At 45.4% G+C, this 27,087-nt stretch overlaps 1 protein-coding gene across 10 annotated transcripts in view; it reads right to left on the minus strand.

The window, feature by feature from the left end:
- The window catches only part of MCTP1 (multiple C2 and transmembrane domain containing 1), a 2,372,456-nt gene that overhangs the window by 1,641,284 nt on the left and 704,085 nt on the right, over positions 1 to 27,087 (minus strand). For all 10 annotated transcript variants that reach the window (XM_085632490.1, XM_085632489.1, XM_085632491.1 and 7 more), the window contains exon 2: positions 24,496 to 24,610. In XM_085632490.1, coding sequence (XP_085488616.1) covers positions 24,496 to 24,556 — 61 coding nt within the window. In that variant the 5' untranslated portion in view covers positions 24,557 to 24,610. The remainder of the gene's footprint in view (positions 1 to 24,495; positions 24,611 to 27,087) is intronic.

The raw sequence follows: 27,087 nt of genomic DNA on the forward strand, positions 1-27,087 counted from the left end.
AAGCCAAACGTGCCTTGGCCAATGCAGGTGCAATACCCACATCAATAGGAGCAAGGAGTTTGCAGCGACTAACTTCGGATTCTTTGTCCTGTGGCTCTTTCAAGAGTGTCAGACGAGAGCCGTATATGGCTTTAATCATTGATCATCATAACACCACCTTAAATGCGTCCCACTCTACACCCGTGGATGTGGCAGTACCTGCGTTTTTTTGAAAGTATGAGGTGATAGACTGTGCCATAGATGTGTGCAGTGGTACATCATTAAGTGCTTCCAGGGGGAGACGCCATGTTGGAATGCTAGTACTACGTGTGCGCCATATACTACCCTAGTATATAGATCATGTATTATGTGTATGTGCGCGTTATGGGATGTTTGCTACGCCAGACTTCCCTTAGCACCTGAGTGTGTAATAGCTGGAAGGGAGCTCCAGGTGCCGCCCATATTAAAGTACCCCTACCATAGCCCGGGAACTTGGTCCCTATATCCATACCTCTCCAACGCTTGCGTACCGATGTGAGGGTCTGCTGGGTGAGATGTGTTTCCTGGAGTCGCCCAATAGTGATCTTATGTCTGTGCAGATACTGGTATACCTTGTGCCGCTTGGCACAGCCAGTTAATCCCAGCACGCTCCAGGTGAGTAAGAGATAAGCATTACTTGCCATTTTTGTCTAATGGGTAGCAAATAATGGGACGATATTCAACCATCCGATGTGGCCAGTAAATATCGAATCTCCTCCCAGGCAGGTGTACCTCGGATATTGCCTTAGTAGTGTAGTGTACATTGAGTACGGTATGTTTCAATACAAAATGGACAGGTTGCAAATAACATTTACAGTTCCCAACTCCCCATCCCAGGCCAGTTTGCCAATGGGTGAAAGGCCATCTGCAGTGAAATGTAAAATTACTACAAATCCAATAGCAAACTGAGTAATGAGAAAAAAGATATGAGAAAATATTGTAGCGAAAAAAAGAATAAAGGAGAGGAGAGAGAAAAGAGGACCAGAACAGTGCTGCATCAGCTACTTATCATCTACGTGGGGACCTAGTTGAGCTGCATGATTGTCCACAAAGTGGCCGCCATATCTGTGTGTGTCCATCCTATTCATAATGACAGTGTATACTTGCTGTATCAGAAGTGTCTTGTGGTGAGGCAGTCTACAGTAAGAAAGGTCCTTTCTTTAAAGGAAAGCTGCCTGAGTTCCTTGGAAGACGCCTGGACGGATCATCTGAGTTCTTCCGCAGTTTGCGGTGTGATTGTGGGTCCTACCCCCATCAGCGCTGTTTGTTGTGACTCTGTTAGTTGGTACGCTTGGTCCAGGACAGTATCTGTATCAGATCCCAATCTGGAGGGCGAGTCCAGGTTGCCATGTCATTTTGCCTGCATAATAGCTTCCTCCTGTTCTCTTGCAACCTGATCTTTAGTGGGAGGCCTAGCCTGTGTCTTGTTGTGGCCGGAGCACAAATTAATCCGTACTGCTATACCCAGGGCAGTGACAGAGGGTGGTTCTGTCATTGTGTCTGATTCGCAAAGTGGCAGGGTATTGCAGCGCATACTGTACTTTGTGTGTCCGTCGGCATCGCTTAACATCCATATAAGAGGATCTGTGCCATTGTACGGACAGAGTGTAATCAGGATATATATGTACCATAGCATTTTCTATTTGCCATGGGCAACAGGCCAGAGTAACCTGCAAGATATGGTCTCTGTACCGGTAATTGAACAAACGCGTGATCACAGGCCTTGAGGGGGGTGCCTGGCTGGGGAGGGGGGGCACCTGGCACCCTATGTGCACTTTCGACCAAGAAGAAATTCGAATGTTTGCCATTAACAATGTCTGTTGTGAACCATGTCTCCAAATATAGCTCCATACTTTGTCCCTCGATTAGTTCTGGCAGCCCTACTATACGCACGTTGTTCCTACGGGATCTGCCTTCCTGATCATCTGCCCTGTTCTTTAGGTATTCCACTTCTTTTTGCAGCAGTTTAATCTGTTCTGTTGCCGATACCACCGTGGGGCGTAAGCTAGCCAGCGTCAAATCTGTCTCTTCTACTCGGCCTTTTAGTTTTTTGTGGTCTTCACGTAGGAATCCTACATCCACACAAAGTGTATCTATTTTAGGGTCCAGCGTGGTTTTAATGTCAAGTACTGCCGCCATTAGCTCATCGAACCAATGGGAAAGGTCTGCGTGGTCTGTAGGTTTAGGAGTCACCGTTTGCATGTCTTTGTCCGCAGGAGAGGTCTGGGTTACAGCTTCCCCTGGCTGGTTCTGCACCCATCAGCTCTGGGCTTACCCATTGCAATGATGTACCCAAGTGAGATGCCGTGCGTTCGACCTGTCTTACTTATGCTGGCAATCTGTTTGAGAAACTGGCTCCCTCACACCCCTGTTGGGCATGCCGCAGCAAGGGCCGTTGTGGGGTATGCTTTCAATTATCCTCGTTTGCGCAAGATGGTGACCTTATCTCTCGCTATGCCGTAAAGCCAAAATGACTAGTTTGTGAGTCAATGCATACTGGTTATTGGAGCCCACAGAAGGCCCAAGTGGGGGCCCTACGATGTTTATCGCAGCAAAGTATTGTGTGGCTTGTCCAGGTAGATTGAGGGATTGTTATGCTGTGGGTCCAAAAGACGATAGGGTGGTCAAGTGGACACCTAGAGGACATATAGTCCATACAGTGTTGTGTCGCCTGCCTGGGGAGTGCTTCTTGCCGGACCTGGCTGTCCTCAAGGGTCATTTATAGGTGCCTGCATCCCTGCCATTGCATTTAGTGTGATATGGGAATTCTCCATGTAGGCCGCTCAGGACACAGCAGGTCCCCGCAACCACTTCTCCCCAAACTTCAGAGCACCCCAACAACCAGCAGACCTCATGCGTCTTGGCTGCTCCGAGTCGGGGGGCCCAGAGACAGGATTAAGCCTGCACTTGATGTGTGGAGGGCCCAATGCATAACCGGGAGGTATCGGGCTGCCTGGCGGTGCAGCGCCGCAATTTTTTAACCATTTGGCCCGCAAACAACCAATTATTAATCAGGATCTTGGGTCGGCATTTTGCGGAGCTCTGCACTACGCGTACGCTCTCGCTGCCATCTTGGCCACCCCCTCTCTCCCACCAGCCTTTACAACCCACAGGCCAATGGCACTGTTGAAAGGACTAACCGCATTGTGAACGGGGCTATTCAGGTGGTGGTGGTGACAAACAGGAGTGATGTTCGCTCAAGTGTTACAGATTTGGTATCGGTCTACAGTACAACCAAGAGTGGTGTACCAGGTCTTATTCCCTTCAAGTGTAGTAATGAAGTCCAGACAGATTGTTGTTGTTCAAGATTATTTATTGTAGATATGTAGATGAGCCCCACCAGGAGCAGCAAGCTGGCTTTTCTTGACAGACACCCAACATTCCGTAATACATCATCATGCTGTAACATTCCTGTTAGACTTGGCATCTTTTGGCGTGTTTCCCCTGAGTTTTTGCTTTCTGCCCTCCCGGTTTTTGCTGGCGTAGTGTTTCTGCGCACTTTTCTCACTGCTGATCAGTTGTAAAGTGCAAGTGCTCCTGTTGTAAATTGTGTTATGGATTGGTGTTTCCATGATTGGATATTTGATTTACTTGTTAGTCCCTAGTAAAGTGCACTGCATGTGCCAGGGCCTGTAAACCAAATGCTACTAGTGGGCCTGCAGCACTGATTGTGCCACCCACGTGAGTAGCCCTAAAAAGGCAACTCATACCTGCCATTGCAGAGTCTGCGCGCAGTTTTTAACTACCCTGTCGACTTGGCAAGTGCACCCACTTGCGAGGCCCTAAACCTTCCCTTTTCAACATGTTAGTCACCCCTAAGGTAGGCCCAAGGTACTCCTGTGGGCAGGGTGCAGTGTATGTGAAAGGTAGGACATGCCCTGCTGTGTGTGGCATGTCCTGATAGTGAATTACAGCCCATTCGTTTTTCACTATTGCAAGGCTACCTGTTCCCCATAGGACAGAATTGGAAGTTTGTTTATAACACTTTATAAACATAACTGGCCCTGGGAACTAGGTGAAAAAATAAAGTTAGGTATGCCTGAACTCAGAATCTGAAGATGCATCTTTAAGTGAAGGTGATTTTTACATTCTGTGCTTGAAAATACCACTTTTAGAAATTAGGTATTTTCTTGCTCAATCATCCCGTGTGCCTCTGTGAAATGTTGATTGCCTGTCTGGGTTTTGGATGACAGAAGGCTTGGGAGCAGAAGTGGCTCCAGATAGTCTAGGTAGGGTCAGAAAGGGGCTGAATAGACCTGGGCTGCAATGGGGTAAGGGGGAGGAGATTTCCTTGCACCTCAATAATAATAATAATAATAATAATCATCCACATTTGTAAAGCGCAAACAATCACCAGTAAGGGTCTCTAGGCGCTGGGGGCCGTCGGGAAGATTAAGCAATCTATAGCCCAGAGTCACATGGTGCTGGGCTAATCTGCCTCCGGCGCCGGGGTTCGAACCGTGATCCCCAGATTCCGGAGTCAGTCGCCCTGCCCGCGGCGCCTCTTCCCTCAAAGGGCCTGGTCTGCCTCTGACAATGCTGTCTCCAACTACTGCCAGGAAATCACACCAGAAAAGGCAGAACTGGTTCTGGCTGGGCACAGACATTCTCTGCCTAAGAGATCAAAGGATTTTGGGATATAAATATTGGGGCCCAGACCCCTGAACTTTTGAACTCTTTTGGATCAAGAAGACTGCCAAGAAGAAGAGCTGGAGAAGGTGTGAGGAGGACCTACCACTTTGCTGTGTTGGCCTGCAGTGGCTGTTTCTGTCTTGGGCAGTAAAAGAACTGGACTGAACTTTCTGCAATCTGCTTGGTGAGTTTCTCCAAGGGCTAGAGGTAGAGCTTGCCCCTGTTCAAGAGGTCTCAGGAACAGCAAAGACTTCAAGCTCTTCTGCCCGCAGCACTGGGGACTGTGTGTTTTGTGCTGCAAACAGAGGAAAAGCAACTCAACGATGTCTACGACGCCGCTGCCGACTCCGTGTCCTAACGGCACCGCAGAGGGCACCGCCACAATGCCGCACCAAGACCTTGGTCTCCCCGACGACTCCTGCTGACGCTGCCAATGAGCTGCTGCTCGCACCGCGACCTGTGGGCACCGCACTGCTTTGCTTCATGACAATGCCTTGGTATCCCCGACACCGCCGCTCCACGCCGATATCGACGCTGCTCGTAAAGTTACACAACGCACCACCCTCATCCCGCACCGCAGCCATGGCCTACCGACACCGGTGCCATCGACTCCAGTTTGTCAGCCGACGACAGTGCTTTGGCTACGATGACGCCGCTGCTTGCACCGTGACCTACTAGCACCGTGATGAGCACCATCTTCATCTCGCACTGCGACCCAGGTCTCACCGATGACGCCATCTGATGCTGCCACTGAGCCGCTGCCCGCACCGTGACCTGAGGGCACTTCACACTGCACCGCTGCACTTCGCACCCCAGCTCCCGACGCCTGCCGACGCCAGCGCTCCTGATCCCAACAAAGAGGAGGTTGACTTGCAACGCGTGTGACTTCTAGGTCCCAACGACTCCTGCACCGACCTCCGGAACCGACGCCTGAGACGCCCTGCAATTCTAAAAGGTACTGGTTGCGGGTTCTCCCGACACCGTAGCTGGCCTGTGACGCTGTGGTCAGCCAGAACTGCTTGGATTTGTTTGCTCACAAAGAGGTGATAGCCCCGGACGGAGCTATTGACATCAAGGAACTGTTTTTAAAGCTTATTTTGACAACTGTAGATTTTTAAGTACTGTATTGCGGATTTTTATCATTTTTGGTCTTGTCTTAAAGTATATAAAAATATTGGCTATTTTTCTAAACTGGTGTGGTGTCCTTTTGTAGTGCTTACACTGTATTACTGTTGGTTATGTGCAAATGCTTTACACACTGCCTCTAAGATAAGCCTGACTGCTCGTGCCAAGCTACCAAGGGGTTGAGCCGGGGTTATTTTAGGAGTGTAACTCCCTTATCCTGACTAGGAAGGAGGGTCCATATTTGGACAAAGGTGCAAGCCCTTGCCAACTAGAGACCCCCATTTCTAACAATTCCACTGGCTGAGCATGTGGTGGAAAATGGCATACACAAGAATGGACAGTAAACTAGAATACTACATATCTCCTTTTCTTCTATAACACAACAAACAAGATAGAAACCAAAAGAAGAACAAGAGAGCACCGATCCTTACATCCAGACACACACACTGGCCAGACAGGTATGACAGGAGGCAAAACACAGCAAGAGAAATAAAGAAAACAGAGAAGAGAATGAATGAATAAGATAATATCACTCCTGCTTCCCTGTAAACAACATAGCAATGGAAAATCGACATTGTAAAGCAATAAGGCTTAATGTAAACAGGGTGAAGAACAATTGAGAGAGGGACTAAACCCGTATAGAGACAACCTCGTGCAGAGGTCGTTTGACGTGCACCGTAATAACGGGACTAAGACCCACATAACACACACTGAGTTAAAAAGGACAACCTGGACAACCTCGTGTAGAAGTCCCTTGACTGGCACCGTAATGAACAACTTGGACAACCTCGTGTAGAGGTCACTTGACGTGCACCGTAATGAACAACCTGGACAACCTTGTGTGGAGGTCACTTGACGTGCACCGTAATGAAACTACACCCCATACTACACACACTAAATCCATTGTTTTTTTGCTCACCATGCCATTCCAGTTTGAACCCAGCCATATGCAAATCAGTCTTGACCCTGTGCCTCTTGAGAACAGTCCAGCCCGAACTGCCAAGCCAGGTCCTCCCTGGACTGGAACCAAGCATCCTAGGACCGGTTTCGGAGTTTCACCCCTCTTCAGCCAGGATAGCTTGATTCCAGTGGCATGGAGAGCACGGGACTCACGTCTGAGCATACCCGTCCCACTCGGGGTGACAAATGCAAAAACAACAGTTGATGGACAGAATGCAGAACAATGTCATACATTTCTGGTCCAGGGAAGGCATGGCTTGGCAGTTCGGGCTGGACTGTTCCCATGAGGCACAGGGTCAGACTGATTTGCATATGGCCATGTCTGAACTGGGGTGGCAGAGTGGGCTAAAGAACGGTGATGGATCAAACCCAGATCTGTTGACTGGGTGTGAGTGTTTGGTTCTGATGCTCCATCCATCACCACCCCCTTTTGTACCATAATAGAAAATTTAACATGAACCTAAGACACGCTCCGAAAAGTGAGGGAGGATAGCCATGGTCAGGTAATGTATAAGAGTAAGGACCCATAAAATATACTTGAAAATAGATTTGAAACCGTGAGAAGTACAAATGGGCAAATGTACATAGAGCAAATGGGACAAACATCACTTGCTATCCCCACGTAAGGAACACAGCACGCATGCAGGTAAATTGAGATAATAGAATAATCGAACACTTGAAAGAGTGTACCTAGGGTCCATATATGTACCCCTTTGAGCTAAATCGAAACACAACAACATACTATCCTCTGAAGGATAAAACTTGAGGAAACAGTAGCATTATAAAATGTTCACAAGCCCAAACATAGATGCATATAGTAAAACAGGCTTATACTACCATTTGCATTAAAATTTGATTTGAAGAAAGTACAACTATGTGTGAACGTGAGGTGTTTGAATGTTTGGTAGCAATTGAACTGCCATGGTGTAGATGTATCCACATAGGGCGACAACATCAGTAACATAAACAAAGGTATATATGTGACACACACACACCATGAAATGGCATTGAATGAGACTTCCACAATCCCGGCACATAACTAAAGCATGTAACTTATATCACATAAGCTGTTTGAAAAACCAATGCAATTTACACCTCCACTTTGGATCTTAAGAAAATCAATGGTGTGCCTGTCACCGCAAACATGTGAGACAGGCGTGCGAGATTAGAAACAACCAGCAAAGAGAAAGGCTCCAAAAAAAACATGAGGCAGACAAGATCCACGATGCACAGAAGACGCCGATTGAAGATTGAAGGGACAAAAGGCTTGCAGGGAAATAAGGACTCGCCACTCAAACTGCTCGCAAAGTCCTGTGTCCTAGGTGTGTCCCAAACCATTGACAACTCGAAGTGACAGCCCAACTGTGAAAAGTGTGAAGGACTTGATTCTGCCCAGGACAACCACAGCTAGCTTGAAAGGAGTTCCAGGAAACTATCTAGAGTGAAGAGCGGTCAACATTCCCCGACGCTGTCCCCGTGCTGACTTTGAACAAGCGACTTCTTTATTTAACAAACACCATGTGGTTGGCAGATAACAGGAGGTAAAGAACCCTGCAGTCCATAACAACTCTAATCCAAAGATGGCGGCACACTTCAGACGTCACGCTCATGGCACGTCGGTGCTCCCAAAGTGTATTGTGACAGCCCAGAACTTTGTTCGTCACAAAGATCCATAGAGACAAAACTGGACAGCAGGAGACAGAAGAGGTAGGAGCACATGTGCTCTAAATTACTTTTGAAATTACTGTATGTGCTTACTGTGCGCTTGCTAGGCAGCTCGTGCCTCGTTTAAATGGAGAGGTTTAACTGCCCTTACAGTGTACAGGTCTAAAGTGTAAGAAAAATAATGGACCAAAAGTAGCTCACCAGCTATTTGTAGCCCCAGAGCTTGAGTTCTCCAACGGTCTACAGTAAAATAAACAAACACTCTTGTCTAATGGTGAAGGTACTAATGTTGTAGCTTGTTCACTGCCTCTTGCAATGTAAAATACATCCATAAAACGCTTCTGTGCAACTACACATTTAACGTCTTGAACCTTGAAAACTTCTGTTATGACAAGTCACAAAAGGTTGATAACTTGAGCTTTATGATGTGTTCTGGTACCTCCCTTATACCGCAAACATGGAGATGATAGTGACGCCTGAAAGTTTTGAGATGCAGTTGAAATTCTTTGATAAAACGTGCAGTTCTAGTAGACGTGTCCAGATGCAGAATGACAATAGTAGTGACTTAGGGGTATATTCACAAGAACGTGTGATAACTACCGCAAGAGTAGCGTAATGCAACTTTCAATATCGCAGCCCATCACGGGAAAATAACCCAGTGTCAACGTGGAATTCACAACAAGGCGGTAGCATGCGATAGACACCAGATAACGTGTCAAATGGCAGCCTCAAAATCGACGCCATGCCGCAAAAATGCGAAACCCGAAAAAACATGCGATGAGGACAATCATGGTAAACAAATCAGTGAAGACCAGCCACAGGTCTGCAAATCCCATGCGTCTGGCGGGAAAAAGCAACATAAAAGCAAAAAAAAAAAGCCCAAAAAATTTCAAACTGCGTAGAAACATGGATGCACCCGGACCGAGTGCAGAGGACAAGCCGGACACCATAAGCCCCACAGAGGACCAGCCAGGAACCCCGAGTTCGTGGAAGGGCAAGGACAAGAGGAAAATGAAGACAGGGTTCAGTCCGCAGGAAGACCGGACCCTCGTCACGGAGGTGACCGAACACCATCACCAGCTGTTCGGCACCTCCACTGCGGCACTGGCAACCCAAAACGAAATATGGCAGGCCATCGTTACCAACGTCAATGCAGTTGGAGTGTCGAGGAGGTCACTGGAGGAGGTCAAGAGGTGCTGGCATGATCTGAAAAGGCAGACCAAAGATAAGCTCACCGACAACAGGCAGGCAGCAACGGCGACTGGAGGTGGGCCTCCTGCGAACAAGGAGGAGCTGGATGAGCTGAAGCAAATGGTTGTGACAGTCAGAAGTGAGGAGAAAGTGGCAGGATTGGGGGCCTGGACACAGCACGATACGACATGACCCAACAGCAACAGGGTGAGTAACGACCAGGGACGGGGGGAGACGGGCACATTGGCACACATGCACAAGTATGCGTAGCACACTGCACACCCACAGTGACTGTGGAACATGTCCCTGATTGCCGTGGCACACTGCAGCACACATAGAAACGCCAAGTAGGCCCCCATCCACAATGTGCACAGAGGCCCCCCCCAATCACCAATATCACAACCGACCCATGCACATATGCCGAATCCAGCAAAGCAACGGCTCTGTGACCCACACTGACTTTGCAAGTAACACTACATGTCCGATAGCATGGCACCAGCCAAAAAAAACGACATGGCCCACGAATCGACATGCAGGTAGCCCAGTTCGGATCACATCGGTAAAGGAGCAGGTCACACTCTGACATATCCATGTGCACCCACAATCCATGCCATACAATACATGCAGCAGACAAACAATGCACCAGGCCACTAAATCTGTCCGAGAGCACATATGACCCAAGTCAAAAACAATTCAGCCCTCGAAAAGCACACAGTTCAAAGGCACCCCACCTCAAAGGGCGAAGGCTACACAAAATCAGAGCTGCAGGGGCAACTCCCCCACAATGCAGCACACACACATAGCAATCACAGGACATCAGCAACGACGGCAATGTGGTACAATGTGCAACACCAGCACAATAGGACAGAGCCCACAACAGGTTCCGCTCGTGCGTAGTAACTGTCCACTCACATCTGGCATTGCCAGACACAGTGTGATGATAATGAACAGGTACCACCACACATCCGTCATGTATTCGGAAAACACACTGACTGCCATCGAATAGCCAGCTCCCCCAAAACATTCATAATGTACATTGGCATGCAGTCTGAATGTAAACATATGCAAATCAACAACATACATGTGAAACTCTGTTAACCTGCATCTCCCCTTAACATCGCAGAGGGACAATCAACACTTACTGTAGAGCAGAACACAAACCCTATCAGTGATGATGTAGAGGACGACCTGCACATATGTCAAGATACCCTCTGACGGATACTGGACAGCCTCTGCACCCCACCCCCAGGAGCAGGGCAGGCCAGCTGCCTCGAGGTGACCCCACCACCTGCACAGACCACACAGCAGGAAACACACACCACCACGGCTGTCTCCCAGGACCCCCCACCAATACATGGAGCACATACAACGTGTGTGGTCTTCCCAGGTGGAGTTGGCTGAACAACTGCGGGTGGGTTTCGAGCTCATGACAGCCAAACTCGATGCCATACGTGTGTGCCTGAGTCCCATCATGGACCACGTAAAGTCCCTATCGGACACCCCTTGTCCGCACCATGCTCCGCCACAGACCTTGGCTGACCTTGCTGGTGCCATGAATCGGATACAAGAACTGTGTAGGCGGACAGGCACCAGCCATTAGAGCACAGAGTTGGGACAGATGAGGAGGTCAATGGAGACCATGGTGCGGATGCAGGCTGGAAGGATGTCTGACATGGATGGACACCAGCGAGTAGTAGCTGGGGACTTCAATGCCCTGCAGTACTTCATCTTGCCATTGCTGCCACTGAGCCGTTCCCAGATGACTGCAGTGGGAACATCGACACACACACAGCTCCGACCCCTGATGAGTCCGTGGCACACAGTGATGCTGCCCCATCACCTTCGCAGTCTGCTGTGTAGTGGCACACTGTGATGCAGCCATCACCCCGCCACACACACCGGACACACCGGACACAGAACCCGTATCAGGGGAGTAAGAAGGGGATGTGAACTACTGTGTGGGGAAGGAGGCAGTAGCAGCCATCACCACCGTATGGCCTGTCCCTGTCTGGTTATGACCTATACATCATGGCCCGAAAAACATCTCATAGTGACCCCCGGAACACTAGGCGACTTTCACCCGGACCCCAACACGGACTGCCATTTTTTCACCGCTGGCCAATTACACAGCTATCCTGCTGCGGACTGCACTCTCCCTCTTCCCAATCACTGTGCAATCCCCAAAGGACTCTGGTTGGCACACCACTGGGCTTCCATGTGATGTGGGCTTGGATTGCCATGTACAGCCCCAGCTTCCGCAATCACCTGAATGTGAATAAAACATTTCAAATCACACAGATGTGTCATCACTATGTTCACTCACGTATGGAGGTATGGCTGGATGTGGGTACAATGATTGCACATGAAGGTACACCCTGGTAACTGACATCTATAAGCATGTGTATCCCTGAGACACATGGCCAATTGGATGACTGTGAAGGTGAGTACTAGCTGTGTCCCCATTGCACATCAACAACAATCTCACAACCCCCAACGTAGGCACACGTCAATGTATTGAATAGGTCTGTGTGTAGGACTGGCCCAAACAAAAGCAGGCCAGGAGTGGTGTTCTACAGCACATGTGACAGCAGAAGTTCATGTTGCATACCTACTCACACACATCTGTATAGACACATTCTGCTGTGATATATGACATTGCTCCACATGGTCAGGGGTTGGACACCATACTCACATTGCTGAAGTCACGTAAGTGCACATGGCGTCCAGCACCTATCCAATAACAATGTCTGGCTCACAGAGGTGGAACTTGACAAAGGGACACCCCCCCCCCCATTGCACATGTGTCAGTCAGTTCCTCCCTGTGTAGGGACAATGCCCATTGTGGCACACAAGTGGACAATCCAAACAACACACCTCACAGTTAGACACCAGTGGAGTTTCATAGACTTTATTTGCATGTGCGTGTCAGTACGGATGAGGCAACTGCCACAACAGGTAGGGACATGCTTAAGACACTTACACGCAGCATGGGTACATGTCGAAGTTCAGGAAATGTTGGGGCTAAACTGGGCAACATTCATCACGGATGGCAACGCTCTCAGCCCACCTTGCCTTGCTGGATGAGTCATGTGTTGTTTGGTGTCTGCCGATTGCCCTGTGTGATGGGGAATGACTCACTGCCCATGGGATCTGCATAGTGCTCTGCCTCCGGAGCGCGCCGGTTTTCTGCTCTGCTGACAGTGATCAGGTGTGAGGGTCCGACAGGTTCACATGTCGTGCTACATTGCCATGTGTGTGCTCTGCCCAGCAGTGTGTCCGAATTGGCAATGTTTCCAAACGACGCTGTGTTGCACCAGGCATGGACCTGCATCACCTTGCACAAGTGTGTGTACACTCGCGTTGTTCCATGCACATGCATCCAGAGCCTGGATGTAGGCAGACGTATCCTCTGTTGTGGTGGGATGTGTGAGCAATCCCCACAATACAACAAGTTGTTCAGACATGTGCTGTGGGTGACAATCGGATGTGGGTGCAGGAACATAGTTACTCGTCCATGAATGCCCGTGCAGCTTAATGTGCAATGTGTTCCACTAACACGTCGTTGTCATGTTCAAGGAACCCCAGGGAGAGCCAATCCATTAAGTGGTACTTGCAGGTGTGCTAAGCCCACGCCGTTTCACCAATCCGCAACACAGCTGTCTCCATTACACTCCTGTTTGTGATCCAACAGGGGGCTCAGACACAAGTCATAGTCCAATTCATCAACAGTTGTGTTGGATAGGCAGACATCCATGGGACACTCGAATGTGCATGGTCGGCAGTGGAACCAGGGCTGGACGTAGGTGATGTAGGCAAGGCGGAAGCTCAGCCGGAAACTGATCCGCAGCACTGCCAGTGGCACTGCGCCCAGTAAATGCAGCATACGTGCACGGTACTGTTCCACGTGACGGGGGTTGTGTATGTGCCCATTATGGCCTGCCATTCCGTTGGTGCGTCTCATGGAACTGGCACTCTTCTGAACTGCGGCAGTTGTGTGGGGGATATGCCACAGCTCTGAGCAATGATTCAAATGTGTGTGCAATGTTGGGGAGAGTGAGTTGCTGTTTCCGTGAGTGTCAAGGTCAATCAATGCGGGGGTACCACAGGCAGGGGCTTCTGTGTGTGCGGTGTGGATGAGTCGGATAGTTCATTTGCGGAATGCATGGTGTGGGAGTCATCCCTGTCTGCCATGGCATCTCTCTCAGAGTGTTCCAGGCACGTTCTGGACCAAGGTCAGAGGTGCAGGTGTCCTCCCACCTTCTGCATTGGGACAATGGAGCTTTTATCCCTGATGTTTGTCTGACTACTACTTGCGTTTTCAGAATGTGATGTGGCTTTGGTGCTGAGATTGGCACACGGCCTTGGGCTCATGGTGTACGGATGTCGATACACACACACTTGTTGGCATGTGGACCCAGGTGCCCGAGGGGCCTTGCGCTGCTTGTGCAATCTCACTCCGTCTCTCTCCCTCGCTCTCTCCCTGTCTTTCCTTTGTTGGGTGCATGGCACACCTTTTTCTCTTGGATTTGGCCTTCCAGGCTGTGTGCTTCTAATTGTCCAGTGAGGAGCCGCTAGGACTCATCCTAAGGGTTGTCTCAGCTTTTGTTTGTATGGTGTTTTGTGTTGGTGATTGCATTGCTGTTTGACTGAGTTTCCATTTCCTGGCCACGCATGTCTGTTGATTTTCCTGCTTGTGCGACATCAGGCAAAATGTTTGTATTGGGATTCGTGGTGTTGGTGTGCAGTTTCTTAGTATGGGGTTGGGGGTGGTCCCGGGGGTGGGGGGGGGGGGTGTTGTGGGCCTGGGTGTGGTATCGGAGGGTGTTGTGACCCTCTTGGGTGTCCGGGCCGCATGATGGGTGGCTCCATGGCATCTGTTGCCCTTCCGATGTGGTCCTGGGCTGTGATCCCTTTTGTTGTGCAGGCTGCCATCTGACTTTACACCAGGTTAGAGCAGGTGTAGATTTCCTGGTGCTAACGCGCCTTATCACCTGTTTTGTGTTTTCATCGCAGTTCTGTCTGGCTGTTGTGAATGTTGAGGTGTGATGTTGTCGCCGCTTTTGGCACGGGAACGCCCACTCTGCATCTCATTAGCGATAGTTGCGGGGGGGCCTCTGTGGCGATGTTTTTTGCAGCTGCTATCGCGGGTATACTGGTGCTGTGGGCTGTTAACACCAGCTTGTGAATGGGGTGATAGATTTATCGCAACTTTGGCTGCGATAAAGTGCCATTGACTCGGCAATAGTTACTTGTGAATATGCCCCTTAGTGTACTCGAAGGCTCAGTTCTTGTTGAGGTAGACACATGACCAAAGTACAGCACGCTTGAGTTGCTTTGATCTTGAGAGGCGCTTGTGAAAACAGAGCAATCTGTAATGAAGTCCAGACAGATTGTTGCTGTTCAGGATGATTTATTGTAGATATGTAGATGAGCCCCACCAGGAGCAGCCAGCATGCTGCTCAGCCCCATCACAACTGTGGCTTTTCTTGACAGACACCCAACATTCCTTAATACATCATCATACTGTAACATTCCACTGGCAGAGCATGTGGTTGAAAATGGTATACACAAGAATGGACAGTAAACTACAATACTACATCGAGTTAATGAGGGGAGGAAAAAAGGTACTAAAATGCTTCCAGCATGGATGAGGTGCCTGTTGGACACAGGTACAGAAATTGATAAAGAGGTTGAAACTGAAAGCCAAAATAGCATTAGAATTGGGGGGAGAGGAATGCAAGGAAGATTCGGGTGGGAGACTATGTGAAGGTGAGTTCATGAAGGATTTCAGGTGACTGGAGAAAATTTCAAGGGCCCTCCAAAGTAAAGGAGGTGCATCATTTTTTTTTATTATTGGACAATGGAGAACAATGGAATTGGAGGAAGGAATCTTGGTATGGGTTGCAAGTGCTGTTAATGTGAAAGAGAGAGATGAGTGTAGTAGTTTCATGCTAATGTAGGATGGAGCGCATAAGAATATTGGTCTAGTGCCTGTGGATGTGGTTCCATATGGCCTCTGAATATTTGAGAGATTTTATTAGGTAACTGTCCAGTTTGGGGTTCAGAGGGTATGGGGTTGTGGGTGTTATATTTGCATTTATTGATTCCTTGTGTATTGTATGTTCTGTATTATTTGTTATGAATTTGAGTCTGTAAACGGGGAGATGTGTTATAGTCTGAGCTGGAGTTGCTTCTAGCTCAAGAATGTTAAATAAGTAGTTATAGGAATGTTGATGCTGGTTCCACGCAGGAATTCCACACAGAGTCACTTGATGTGGCTTACTGGTGGGGGTGAAGTGTGTGAGGCCATCTCATCTGGAATAAATGCATTAAATAAAAAAACTGGACGCTTGGAGAGTTTATATTAGAACAGGTTTCATACTCACTCTTGTCATCTTCAACCTTGTAAGGAATTGGAGAATTAGTTGAGGGGGGTGAGAACCCACCTCAAATAATTATCACAATACTTGTCAATAAATAAACCTGTGCTTAACTCTCTAGTAACGTGGTACAAAGCTGTCAGGCTTAACTTAGAGGCACTATGTAGTATATTTATGCAGCACTCAAACAGTAATAAAGTGAGAACACAACACAAAACAATTAAGAAATATATAGTACATTTTAATAAATAAAATTGCATCTAAATGAAAAAATCCAATTAGTAGAATTGGAGATATGAATATCTAAAGCTTGAACAAAAATCGCACCAAAAAGCACAAAACGTCAACCATGGTTATCTATTCACGCTAGACCGGGTCAAAGTCAATCTTTGAGGCATATCTTGAAGGAGTGTTGCTCAGATACAGTTACTAGGTTTGTCCTGGAAGACAGTTTAACTTCAGACTTAGAAACATTAATGGAGAAAAAGGGGTCAACAATGAGTCATCGGCATGACAAGCTGCAAGCTGTATCCGAAGCAGGGTCCAGTTGGAGCTGGTCATCTGGGCTGTTGCAGGGAGAGTGGCCTCTGGAAGCTTGTTGTGCCCTGCAGCAGCTCAGACACGAGCTCAGCCGGGTGACCCTTAGAGTCACTTCTGGGGTCCTGGGTTCAAGGCAAGCAAGTCCAGTCATCTTAAAAGGTGCTTCAGACAGCAGGGCTTCTCCACAGGTCCAGGAATGTTCTGAGGAGGGGTACGGGGGATGCCACATTTAGGCCGAGTGCCAGCCTGTGGGTTGGGAAAACTCATGGCCACTCCCTTGCTAATGGGTTAAAAATTTCCAAGCGTGACCATATCCACTTTTGCAGCTCTTCCTGTGTGTTTTACTGTAAACTATCACACAATGTTCCTCTCTACCTTAATCCAACATGGCAGAACCTTTCTTACACAGGTCAGAGCTCCCTGTGTCCATCCAGAGATGTGGCTAAGATAATGGGCACACCCATCCATTGTGGTCACTCCAAACATATTCTGGGGCAGTTCCCTCCTTCCACTTGGTTTGGAGAACAATTGACTAGCAAGAGAAAAGGGAGGCAGGCTAAGGTAAGAGCTATAGCTGCCAGTTACAGTGTAGGCATTCTTTGAAGCTCAGAAAGTTGCTGGGCATAGCCCCCAGGCCATCCTGCTCAAGGACAAACAATACCTCTCCACAAGCAAACTCTTTGTCCACTGTCTGGAAGCAGTCCACTTCTCAGCATAGGGGAGCCATCAGCAGTCAGTTGACAGTGGACACTTGCAAAAAGACCCCTTTTGGCATAGGCAGGAAAATGATAACTTTCTAAAAAGTGACATTTTCGAAATAGTAATATAAAATCCAAATTGACCATTACATTGGATTACTTTAAATTACTATTAAAATGAGTCCCTGAAATATTTTTCTAGCTGCTCCCAGACTGAAATTAAACACTGAAAGTGGTTATAGTGAAATCCAGTGTTTTCCTATTTCCTTGCCTCAGTAAAAAACTGCTTTGGAGGTTTTTAACTCTCAGGACATGTAAAACATTAACTATGCATGCTCTACTTTTTAAATGCCATGCACCCTGTCCTGTGGGCATTTAAGGGCCTACCATATGGGTGACGTATAAGAATTAAAATGAAGGTTTAGGAAGTGGCGGTTGGTGACATATAAAAATGGTGAGACAAACAAAGTGAATATTTTGACAGGCACTGTGAGAATCTAGTAGTGCCTCTAGGCTCAACGTCAAAGCTATCAATTGTGACTTGTTAAGTGTTTCATTTATAACAGACCACAGCTCAGAGATCTGGAGTTGAGACTGAAGGCAGTGTGTTTCTCACAGTGCGTGAGTCAAAAATGAAAACACAGAATACAAAGTATGCATGCACTATACAATCAATTTTGCGCAAACTCGATCCAAAGGTATTAGAATGCTTTACACCAGTTACATTAGACAGGTTCCCCTTCATTTCTTTCTGTGGCCACCATGGAGATTAAGTGATTTGTCCAGTGGCACCTAGACTCAAACCTTTTTCCCCAGCTCCAGAGTTGGTAGCTCTGTCCGTTACGTCACACCCTCTTACCTATAAAGAAACTATTTACATGGAAAAATATCCTGGAAATAGCAAACAGCCTGGAATAACTAAATCACTGACATGGCATACATTACATTAATGCGTAACTCTTTATTATGAGGAAAAATGAACCGTTTACTTACCAATTGGCTGCAGCACATCCTTTCTGTTCTTCAGTCCGTTGCTCCTAGTGCGAGGTCCACAGCCACAGACAGCTTCCTTAACCAATCCAGTCCAGAGACTGATCTCATGCTGTTAAGCAGCATGACAGAATGCCAGAATTGGTTGGAATGGGCTGAATTGATGATCGCTCAGGCACTGGTGGGCTTGTGCCTGCCCTCCACTCAGCTGTCTAACACAGCTTGAGTTGGAGAGGTTTGAAGTGCGCATGTTGGGCTGTCTGTCGCAAGACAGCCAGCCAAACCACCATGCACACTTCAAACTGCAGTGGCCACCATTCTTTTCTTCCAAACAGAAGCAATGGCCCATTGGCCCCATCCCACCCTCACACTTGGCTCGGGCTGACAAAAAATGAAATGGTAATAAAATCATTTTATTACCATTTTATTTTTCATACTTTCTACACTCACTGCAGGTTGGTGCGACACTCCTCTGCCCTTAAGGAGGAACCACTGCTGGGGTTAGATCTGGCAAAATGGTTGTTTTGTCAGGTCCACTTAGCAATTTAAAATTGCACTCCCAGTCTACAGGAGTAGGGATGGAGGAATGCTTTACAGTGCTACTTTGGTGGGTGGCACAACAATGAGTACTGCAACCCACAATTAGCATTTGATTTGCAGGTCCTGAGTACATGTAGTACCATACACTAGAGACTTATAAGTAAAGTAACTGTTCCAATTAGGTATATGCCAATTTTACCATGTTCAAAAGGGAGAGCACAAGCACTTTACCCATGGTTAGCAGGAATAAAGTATGAAGAGTCCTACAGCCAACAATAACATTTTAAGTAAGAGAAGGCAAACAATCTGGGGGGAATGCCACACAAAAAATGGTAATTTCTGACAAATCTTTACCTGGTGGACCTTGGTGCTCTGCTCACATATAACAAAAGACACATAGATGATGGACGGAATGCAGAGTAAATCAAACATTCACCACCAGTCAATAGATCTGGTTTAAATCCATTGTTCTTTTGCTCAAAATGCCATTCCAGTTTAGACCCAGCCATATGCAAATCAGTATTGACCCTGTGCCGCACGGGAACAGTCCAGACCGAACTGCCAAGCCAGGTCCTCCCTGGACTGGAAACAGGCACCCTGGGTCAGGTTTCCGGGCATCACCCCTTATCAGCCCGGTTAGCTAGAATCTAGTGGCAAAGTGTTCAAGATTTAACCAAATGCTGTTGATACACAACTCTACTCGAAAGTCTGCTCTGCTTCCAACATCCATTTCCTCAGACATTACATGCACATCTTCCAGACCTGAATATCCTCTGCCTATCCACCTGAAAATGGTCTGAACCAAGACAAAATTTCTGTTATTTGCCGAAAACAAGAAACAAGAAACAGTACAAACCTTGCTCAATGACAAGAACCTTGATAGCTTAGAAACCCAAATTTTATGAATGCCAAATCACTTGGATTCATCCTGGTCATGAACCTCACCCTCAAGGACCTTATTGCCAAAAAACAAAGATGACCTGGTACCAGCTCTCTCTTCTAAAGAAAGTATAACAGTTTCTTCCGGAAAGCCACTTCAGAACTTCTGTTCGAGTCCTCATACTCTCTCATCTGGATGGTATTAGAGCTCTCCTCCATTTCCTCCTAGACTCCACAGTGGAACCCCTGAAGGGCATCCCACAGGCTGCAGCAAATATCATCCAGGGCTTGAAGAAATATGATCACATCACTCCCATCCAGCTGGAACTCCACGGGCTCTCCTCACCGAACGGTGCCATCTTTACAACCAGCTGCATCATCAACAAAGCCAGCATTCCCAGCACCCCCTGCTTATCTTGCAGACAGGCTCACATTTGCTAGTGGTTCCTAGCACACCTACACTGAGTACACCATCAGACTGGAGACTAAGCAACAGACCTTTTCAATGTATGCAACCCTGATCTGGGCCAGCATCCCCGTCTCTATAAAGACCACCCCAATGGTGTTCTAATTTCGGAAAAGTTGAAGACTAACCTCTTTGAAGAATACTACATCACAGTGTATTAACTATCCACAACCCAGTTACTTCTCCTATCACTTGTAGACTATCTGCTTGTTTTTTAACCCTGAACAGTGGTCCACTGCCTTTTGACTAGGTTTGTGCTGTAGAAGTACAATATATACATATGAATAAGAATAGACTCAGTTATCAAGTAATGAAATCCGTTGTTTGAAGGGTCAGACTGGGACAGAAAATATGCCCGGGCACAAAAATGTTCCTCATTAGTGAATTGGATAGCTGGAAAAAATGTCCCATGTTTGCACATGGGGGTAGTTTCGAGCTTGTAAATAAACGCTGTATGAGTGTTTTACGTAGTATACAAGACTGCATGGATTTAAGCTTGCTGCAGGCAATGTTTGCTTTAAAATGGGGGAAATCAACAGTAAACACTAGCACAGTAGACTGTAAAATAGGCCCACAAACAGTCATAAAATGGTCCACAGACTGACTTTCAGGCCAGCCCATCGGGTAGTGCCCAATTGCCCTATAGGATAGTCCATCTTTGGTTGTTTGATCAAATGACGAATGGCAGAAAAAATATAAGGACATAAGTGTGTCAGCGAGGAGGTATTACTATGTGGACGGTGATGCTGGATAGTTAACATTGGGGTTTTTTATAGATTGTATTTTTGATGTGCACTCTTCAGAAAAGATACAAGCGGAATTGTATTTTCAGAAATTAACAAAAGAATAACAAAACTAAGCTTGAGTCCTGTAATTGTATATGATCTCAAAAATATTCTTATTTTATGCAGCTTTCACATTAACTTGGTGTCCATCTTTAGCTGAGTGTGAAATGGAATTCCCTACATGTCCAAAATTTAACAAACTTCTGAAAACTATGATTATCGAGAAACATCTAACCTCTTCAGCTTATAGTAATGACCATTTTACCGATTTCTTTGCCTGATCATTGCCATATTCTCTTCTTTGTCATCCACCTCAATCCCATGTACGCCTCCACTGCTTTAGAGGCCAACCCAGTCCCACCGGCCTACAGATTAGTTATAAATACATATGCTATCTCCACCTCCAAGACCACTGTCATACTGCTTCCCCACCTTCTGCTCTGATCTCTTGTAGCATATTGTAAACCTCACTTTACTGGATATTACTCAGAATATAGTGCTACACTTATTTCAACCCCTGGGTTTGCCTTCATGCCCTATTTTTTAAATTATCTGCAAACTCCTAATCTTCTTTCCTGTACTTATACTTCAGCATTTCTCTTATGTTAATAACCTGTAAAAAAAGTGATGTGCCTATCCTCTTAATGTGTCATAATGATCCTTTGACTTCTGTACTAACTTTCTATTGTACATTACAACACTTATCCTAATTTGTATTCCTTAGTATTTCCCCATCGCGTTCCTTGTTCTTCTCCACTACCATCTATATGGCTCTTGACCTATCAAGACATTTGACCTTGCTGTTAGACTACTCAGAAGTCCTAACCATTCCTTTCACGTATCTATATTTCTTTGTCTTTTTGTAAATAATCACGGTACCCCTTATCTAGTGTTACTTAAAACCCTTTTCAAACATGTAACATTCGCTTCCATACATTGTTACCATTTCATTTCTTATTAACTATGTACCACGTTCAGAAGGGTGGAAACACTAGCAAACCTGGAATGCTTCCTTCCGTATATGCCTTCTCACAACCTCCGTATCATGCTGTGAAGCCCGGTGGGCTTTGAGCTTCACATTAACAAAACAAAATTCAGAAAGAAATAAAAAACAGAGAAGGATAAAGCCTTTAAATGAAGTCAAGTAGATATAGTGTGTGTACCAATTGTTACCTTGTCCAGCTCACAGCAGGAACTGAATCACTACTTGACGTTGCCATTTTTAAAAAATGATGGACCGAAGGCTCAAGGAAATGAAGTGATTCATCACAAATCAAACAATTTGTCAGGTGATTAAACCAGAAATGAGACCAGAGTGCCAATTCAGCAACATGGACAAAAGACCTCTTCATGGCCAGTCTTTACTGAATTCAAGCCGCCCTACTTAATGTTCGCTCATCTATGATACATGTATTGTTTCAATCTCATCCTAGGAGTTTTAGAAAATTTTGAAACAAAAATATGTGTATTGATTTTTTTTAAAACACACTCTCCTCTTCTACTCAATCAATTTCTCTGCGCAGTAAATTTTAAATATGTCTGACAAAGGCTAGTAATTACTAGTTTATCTAAAAGTACTATTAAAAAAGAAGTTTTGTCAAATGCTGGGATGTACTGCAAGAGAACTGGAATTCTTTTTACCAGCCTTCAACTTCGAAAGCTGTACACAGGTAATTTCTGCATTACATGCTGCATTGTCTCCAGTCAATCACCACCACAAACCATTGACTAATGATAAAGACTTAGCTTTACCCCACTTTAACTTACCCATTTCTACAATGCCCCGCTTCGACCTACTCATTTCTAAAACTGTATGATGTAGCATGTGTTCACAAACTATACTACTATACCATAACTGCACACCATTCCAAATATGGTCCCATCAGATCTCATTTTTCTAACTTCTGTCAGAAATTATAAGGAGGGATTAGTATTTACTTTACTGCAGTCATCCTCCTTCCAGTTCTTTTTCATCTTACATGTTAGCTTTGATTATCTTGATTAATTATATTCTCCACATCAGAATCATCAACCACTCTGCTCATTTCCAAGAGGAAAAGTATACCTACATGCTTGCTTTCCTGTTAAACTACATAGACACCTGGTCAGGATAATTTGATAAAGGGAGATCCTTCTTTTTCCTGATCCTAAATCAGAAAGAAACTCTTTTCTGCAGTGCAATTCTTGACCATTGTCCTTTAAAAGCATTCAATTTTGTTCTGCTTTTTGTAATAAAGAGAATGAAAATATACATTTAGTCTGAATTAACCAAAAGGTCATACGTAGTGCTGTAAAAACATGCTAAATTAAATTTATATATATATATATTTCAACACACCCATTTACTTTATTTAAACAGGTTCCAACACGCTCTGGCTCGCTTATAAGTAGACTTTATTATTGTGGCTTGAGGTAACAAGTTTCGACCGTCTCCACGATCTTTTTCGCAACAAATTCATGCCGCCATTTTGATTTTTTTATACCACCAACATTTGAAGGGACAGTGCAAATAATTTTAAACAAACATGTGTTGCAATGTAACATTCTTGCTTCTGTCATTTGTTTGGGTCAGTCCATCTATTCTAATATGCAATCTTGTCTTGCAATAAAATAAGACCAAATCAAAATACGGTTAAATGATTGGCACAAATAAAAAAATATAAAATGAAATATAAATCTTGATTGACCAAAACAACCCATTAAAGTGAAAAACAAAGTGATTGATGACTATTTCCACATTAAGCAGCATACTATCCCATTCTGAACTATTGCACACAGGAAATTGTTACATCAAGTTCTAGCTTAATCAGTCCCTGTGTCAGCCTATATTCTACCGCACTTGATTACACATTCTGTAATGTGCCAGATTGTATTGTGCAAAACGTGCCTAAACTGCATATGGCCATGTTGCAATGTGCAAAATTCCTCACAATTCTTTGTAACATGACGTCATCTGTCCATGGTTTGTATGTACCTTACATTTGAAAGGGGCAAATGCCCATTTCTCTACAATTGAAAGTTTAAAGTGCATATTGACATGTCTACCTACACTTCTGAAATCAACAACCCAATGCCTGGCCAGTATTTTACCGCACGTTGTTGCACAGTGTATGTTCAATTGAATTTTGTTGTGCAAAATCTGCATAAAGTGCATGTATTTTCTCATCTGACAATGTACAAAATCGCACGAAGTTAATTGGAACATAACATCATAACATACTCTATGCATAGTGCATACACACTAGAGTAAATTAGGGGCAAGTGCCCGTTTCGCTAAAGTGCAAAGTTCAATAAATCTAGCTGCCAGAAAGAATCATCAATTGATAGTTATATAAAATGCCCTGTGTTCAAAATTATTAAAAACTCACATTTCTCATTACAAATCATTCTTCGGGCTGTCCACAATTTTAAGAATTAATCTTGAATCACATTACATTCATATTCATAAAGCAATATAGAGATCCTCTTCTATGTTCAATCCTATATATATGAATCAAGAAATATCTTTAGAGGCAAACCTCAGTCGTAAGACTATTTTGGTGTTGATATGAAATAGTCAGATTTAAACATAATGAGCATTACTAAAGGTGAAAATATTTTAGAGCAAAAAATAAATAAAAACTTACCGCCACGATCACGTGCAGCTAAATTGTTGCCTTGTTTTAACGTGACATCCAGCTGGTACATTTCGAGGTTTGGAAGTGGAAGATCTGCATTACTAGTTTCGGTGGTATTTATTCTCTGAAAAGCAACAAAAAAAAACCATAATAAGTGACATTTTGCAACCTTTCAAGAGTATCGTTAGTAAACTTTCATTTAATTTTCTGTCTCTGGAGGATGACATTTGGAAGGGTCTGAATAAAATTCGCCCTCCACTGAGGGCACATGTTTGGCACTGCTGACAGCACGGCAGCACATAAGAGGAAGTAGACGACGTGAGGTGAAAGGTCATGCAAGATGGCTGCCCTCACAAGAAAAGGAGAACCATGTTTTCATGAGAGCTCAATGGCATCCTGTGAAGGAATAGAGGTATGCAGAAGACGACTTGTTGCCACATAATTATATGTATGCTAAAATAAACATTTCAAAACTCCTTTAGTGCCATTAACATCAAATACAATCTACAGACAACTTACAGGACGGATGTAATGGTACCTTCAGCAGAACTACCATTATGCCAATGTGAGGCATGCTGAGTATTTTTTATATGGATGACTGGTTTAATATGTGTTGTAAAAACCTCATGAATAGTCACTATCCGGGATCGAGACATGGCCAACATAATTAAAGTTAGAAGAGTTTTGAGCCTCTGTCTGTACTATAAAGATTTCTGCAGGTGCACAGGCCAGAAGATAAGGCACTCCAGACCCCAGGCCTGCCACAGAGAACTTTGGTCTTCGACATCCATTTGAGAGGACTGTCTTCTGGGAAAGTCTAAGACCAAGTACAGAGCATAGATCCAAAGTGTTCGATAATAAACAGATATCCTGAAGCTCCTCTGAATATTCACCGTTTCATAACACCAACAATGGCCAAGCCAATGGGCCTGTCTTGTCACAGGAAATGCCACTTCATTGCTTGGTGAGTTTGTGCATATACTATTGAGGCTGGGCGAGTGAATGAATGCAACAAAGAGTCAACAAGTGTATGAATGGATGCATGAGTGAAAGGGTGAGTAATCGAGTGCATGGTTGATGAGTGCCTGAGCGCCCAGATAATGGATAAGTCAGTTCAAGCAAAAGGAACTCTCAGATACAAGCCAGACATACTACCCATGCCACTTTTTGGGGAGCACATTAGGTCCTGTAGACACTGAATCAATAGTCAGGCGAACTGTTCTGTAAGCCATCCTGGAAAAGGGGATTCTGGGGTCATATAAAGTTTGAACACTCGTCCTGGGAATATCAAACAAGAAATACTGCAAGACCTGCTGCACTTGTTAAGCAAATGAACGGTAGTTCTAAAGCATCTGTTATGCCATTGCCATGCGTATCATACTCGGAAAGAAAAATACGACGGGAACGTATCAGATTTATAAGTACTTAGACCTATAGCACGCTTAGAACATCAACAGAAAACCACGAAGCTAAGGTCAGGTAAGGAACAGATATCGGCCGCATTCAAATACATGGACATATTGGCACACATGGTGAACCAATAATCTCAGATTTATGTTTATGAACGGTTCATTCTTCTATTATTATTCAATGTAAAATCACTTTAATAACACTTGGTAAAAAAAAAAATGAAACGTTATCGCCGTATTGGTAGTGATAAGTTCCTCGACTGAAGTCAGCTTTACCAATTCCGGAAGTCCAAGAGCTGTACAGAGCGCTTCCGGCGGGAAGTACGTCAGCTTTAGCTGGGCCCCACTTCCCCTTGTCCATCTTTACAGCTGTAAGATGTTGAATGAATCATTCATGCAGTTTGTCAATCAGTCAGAATGATTGACAACTCCATGCCTATCACTTGCCTGGGCGCCAAGCCAGGTAGCGTGACATCTCAACTTGCTTACTTGGTTTAGAACGTTTAACAAGGGGTTAGCATTGACCCTGCCACGTCTACCTCCTTAATAGCCATATGGTCGCTTCGTCTTTAATTGGACATTTGTGATATTGTCTGTATAAAATTCATCACCCTCGCTGCACACGTCACTTCCTCTGCCTTGCATGCTTTCCCATCAAACTGCATAAAGGGGTTGCACATTTTTTCCTGATCATAATCCAGAGACAATCTATTCTTCTTGCCTTTTAATTCCTGGGCACTATCCTTTATGCTAGTCGAAGGAAGGGACATTAAACCTGTAAAAATATGGTTTTGTGTTTGCAAAATATTTATTGCAACACCTGCCTCTTGCCATGAAAGTGCGTTAAAAAATAATTAACTTGTTTTAATTTCCAACTGGTGCATTTCGAGAAATTAATCGTGACTACAGTGATTAGGGTGCAGATTTGAGGTCCAATGGTAATGGAAGAGCTCCCAGTTTCTGCTGATAGTGGTAAATTTTAAAAAAATCCACCAATAGAATGTCCACCACCATTCCCTTCCTAGGCTGATTGAGGTAGGTGAGCACCACCCCCGAGCCAGAGGAGGCCACAACACTGAAGCGGGGTCGCATAGGCCCACTTTACCACTGCAGATGGCAGAGTGTGTTCACCCTCAGCATCCCTCCCTCATCTGCTGACATTCTCAGCAGGTCATTGCACCCCAATGACTTC

This window comes from Triturus cristatus, chromosome 2_1 (genome assembly GCF_964204655.1).
Source record: "Triturus cristatus chromosome 2_1, aTriCri1.1, whole genome shotgun sequence".
Classification (NCBI taxonomy): domain Eukaryota; kingdom Metazoa; phylum Chordata; class Amphibia; order Caudata; family Salamandridae; genus Triturus; species Triturus cristatus.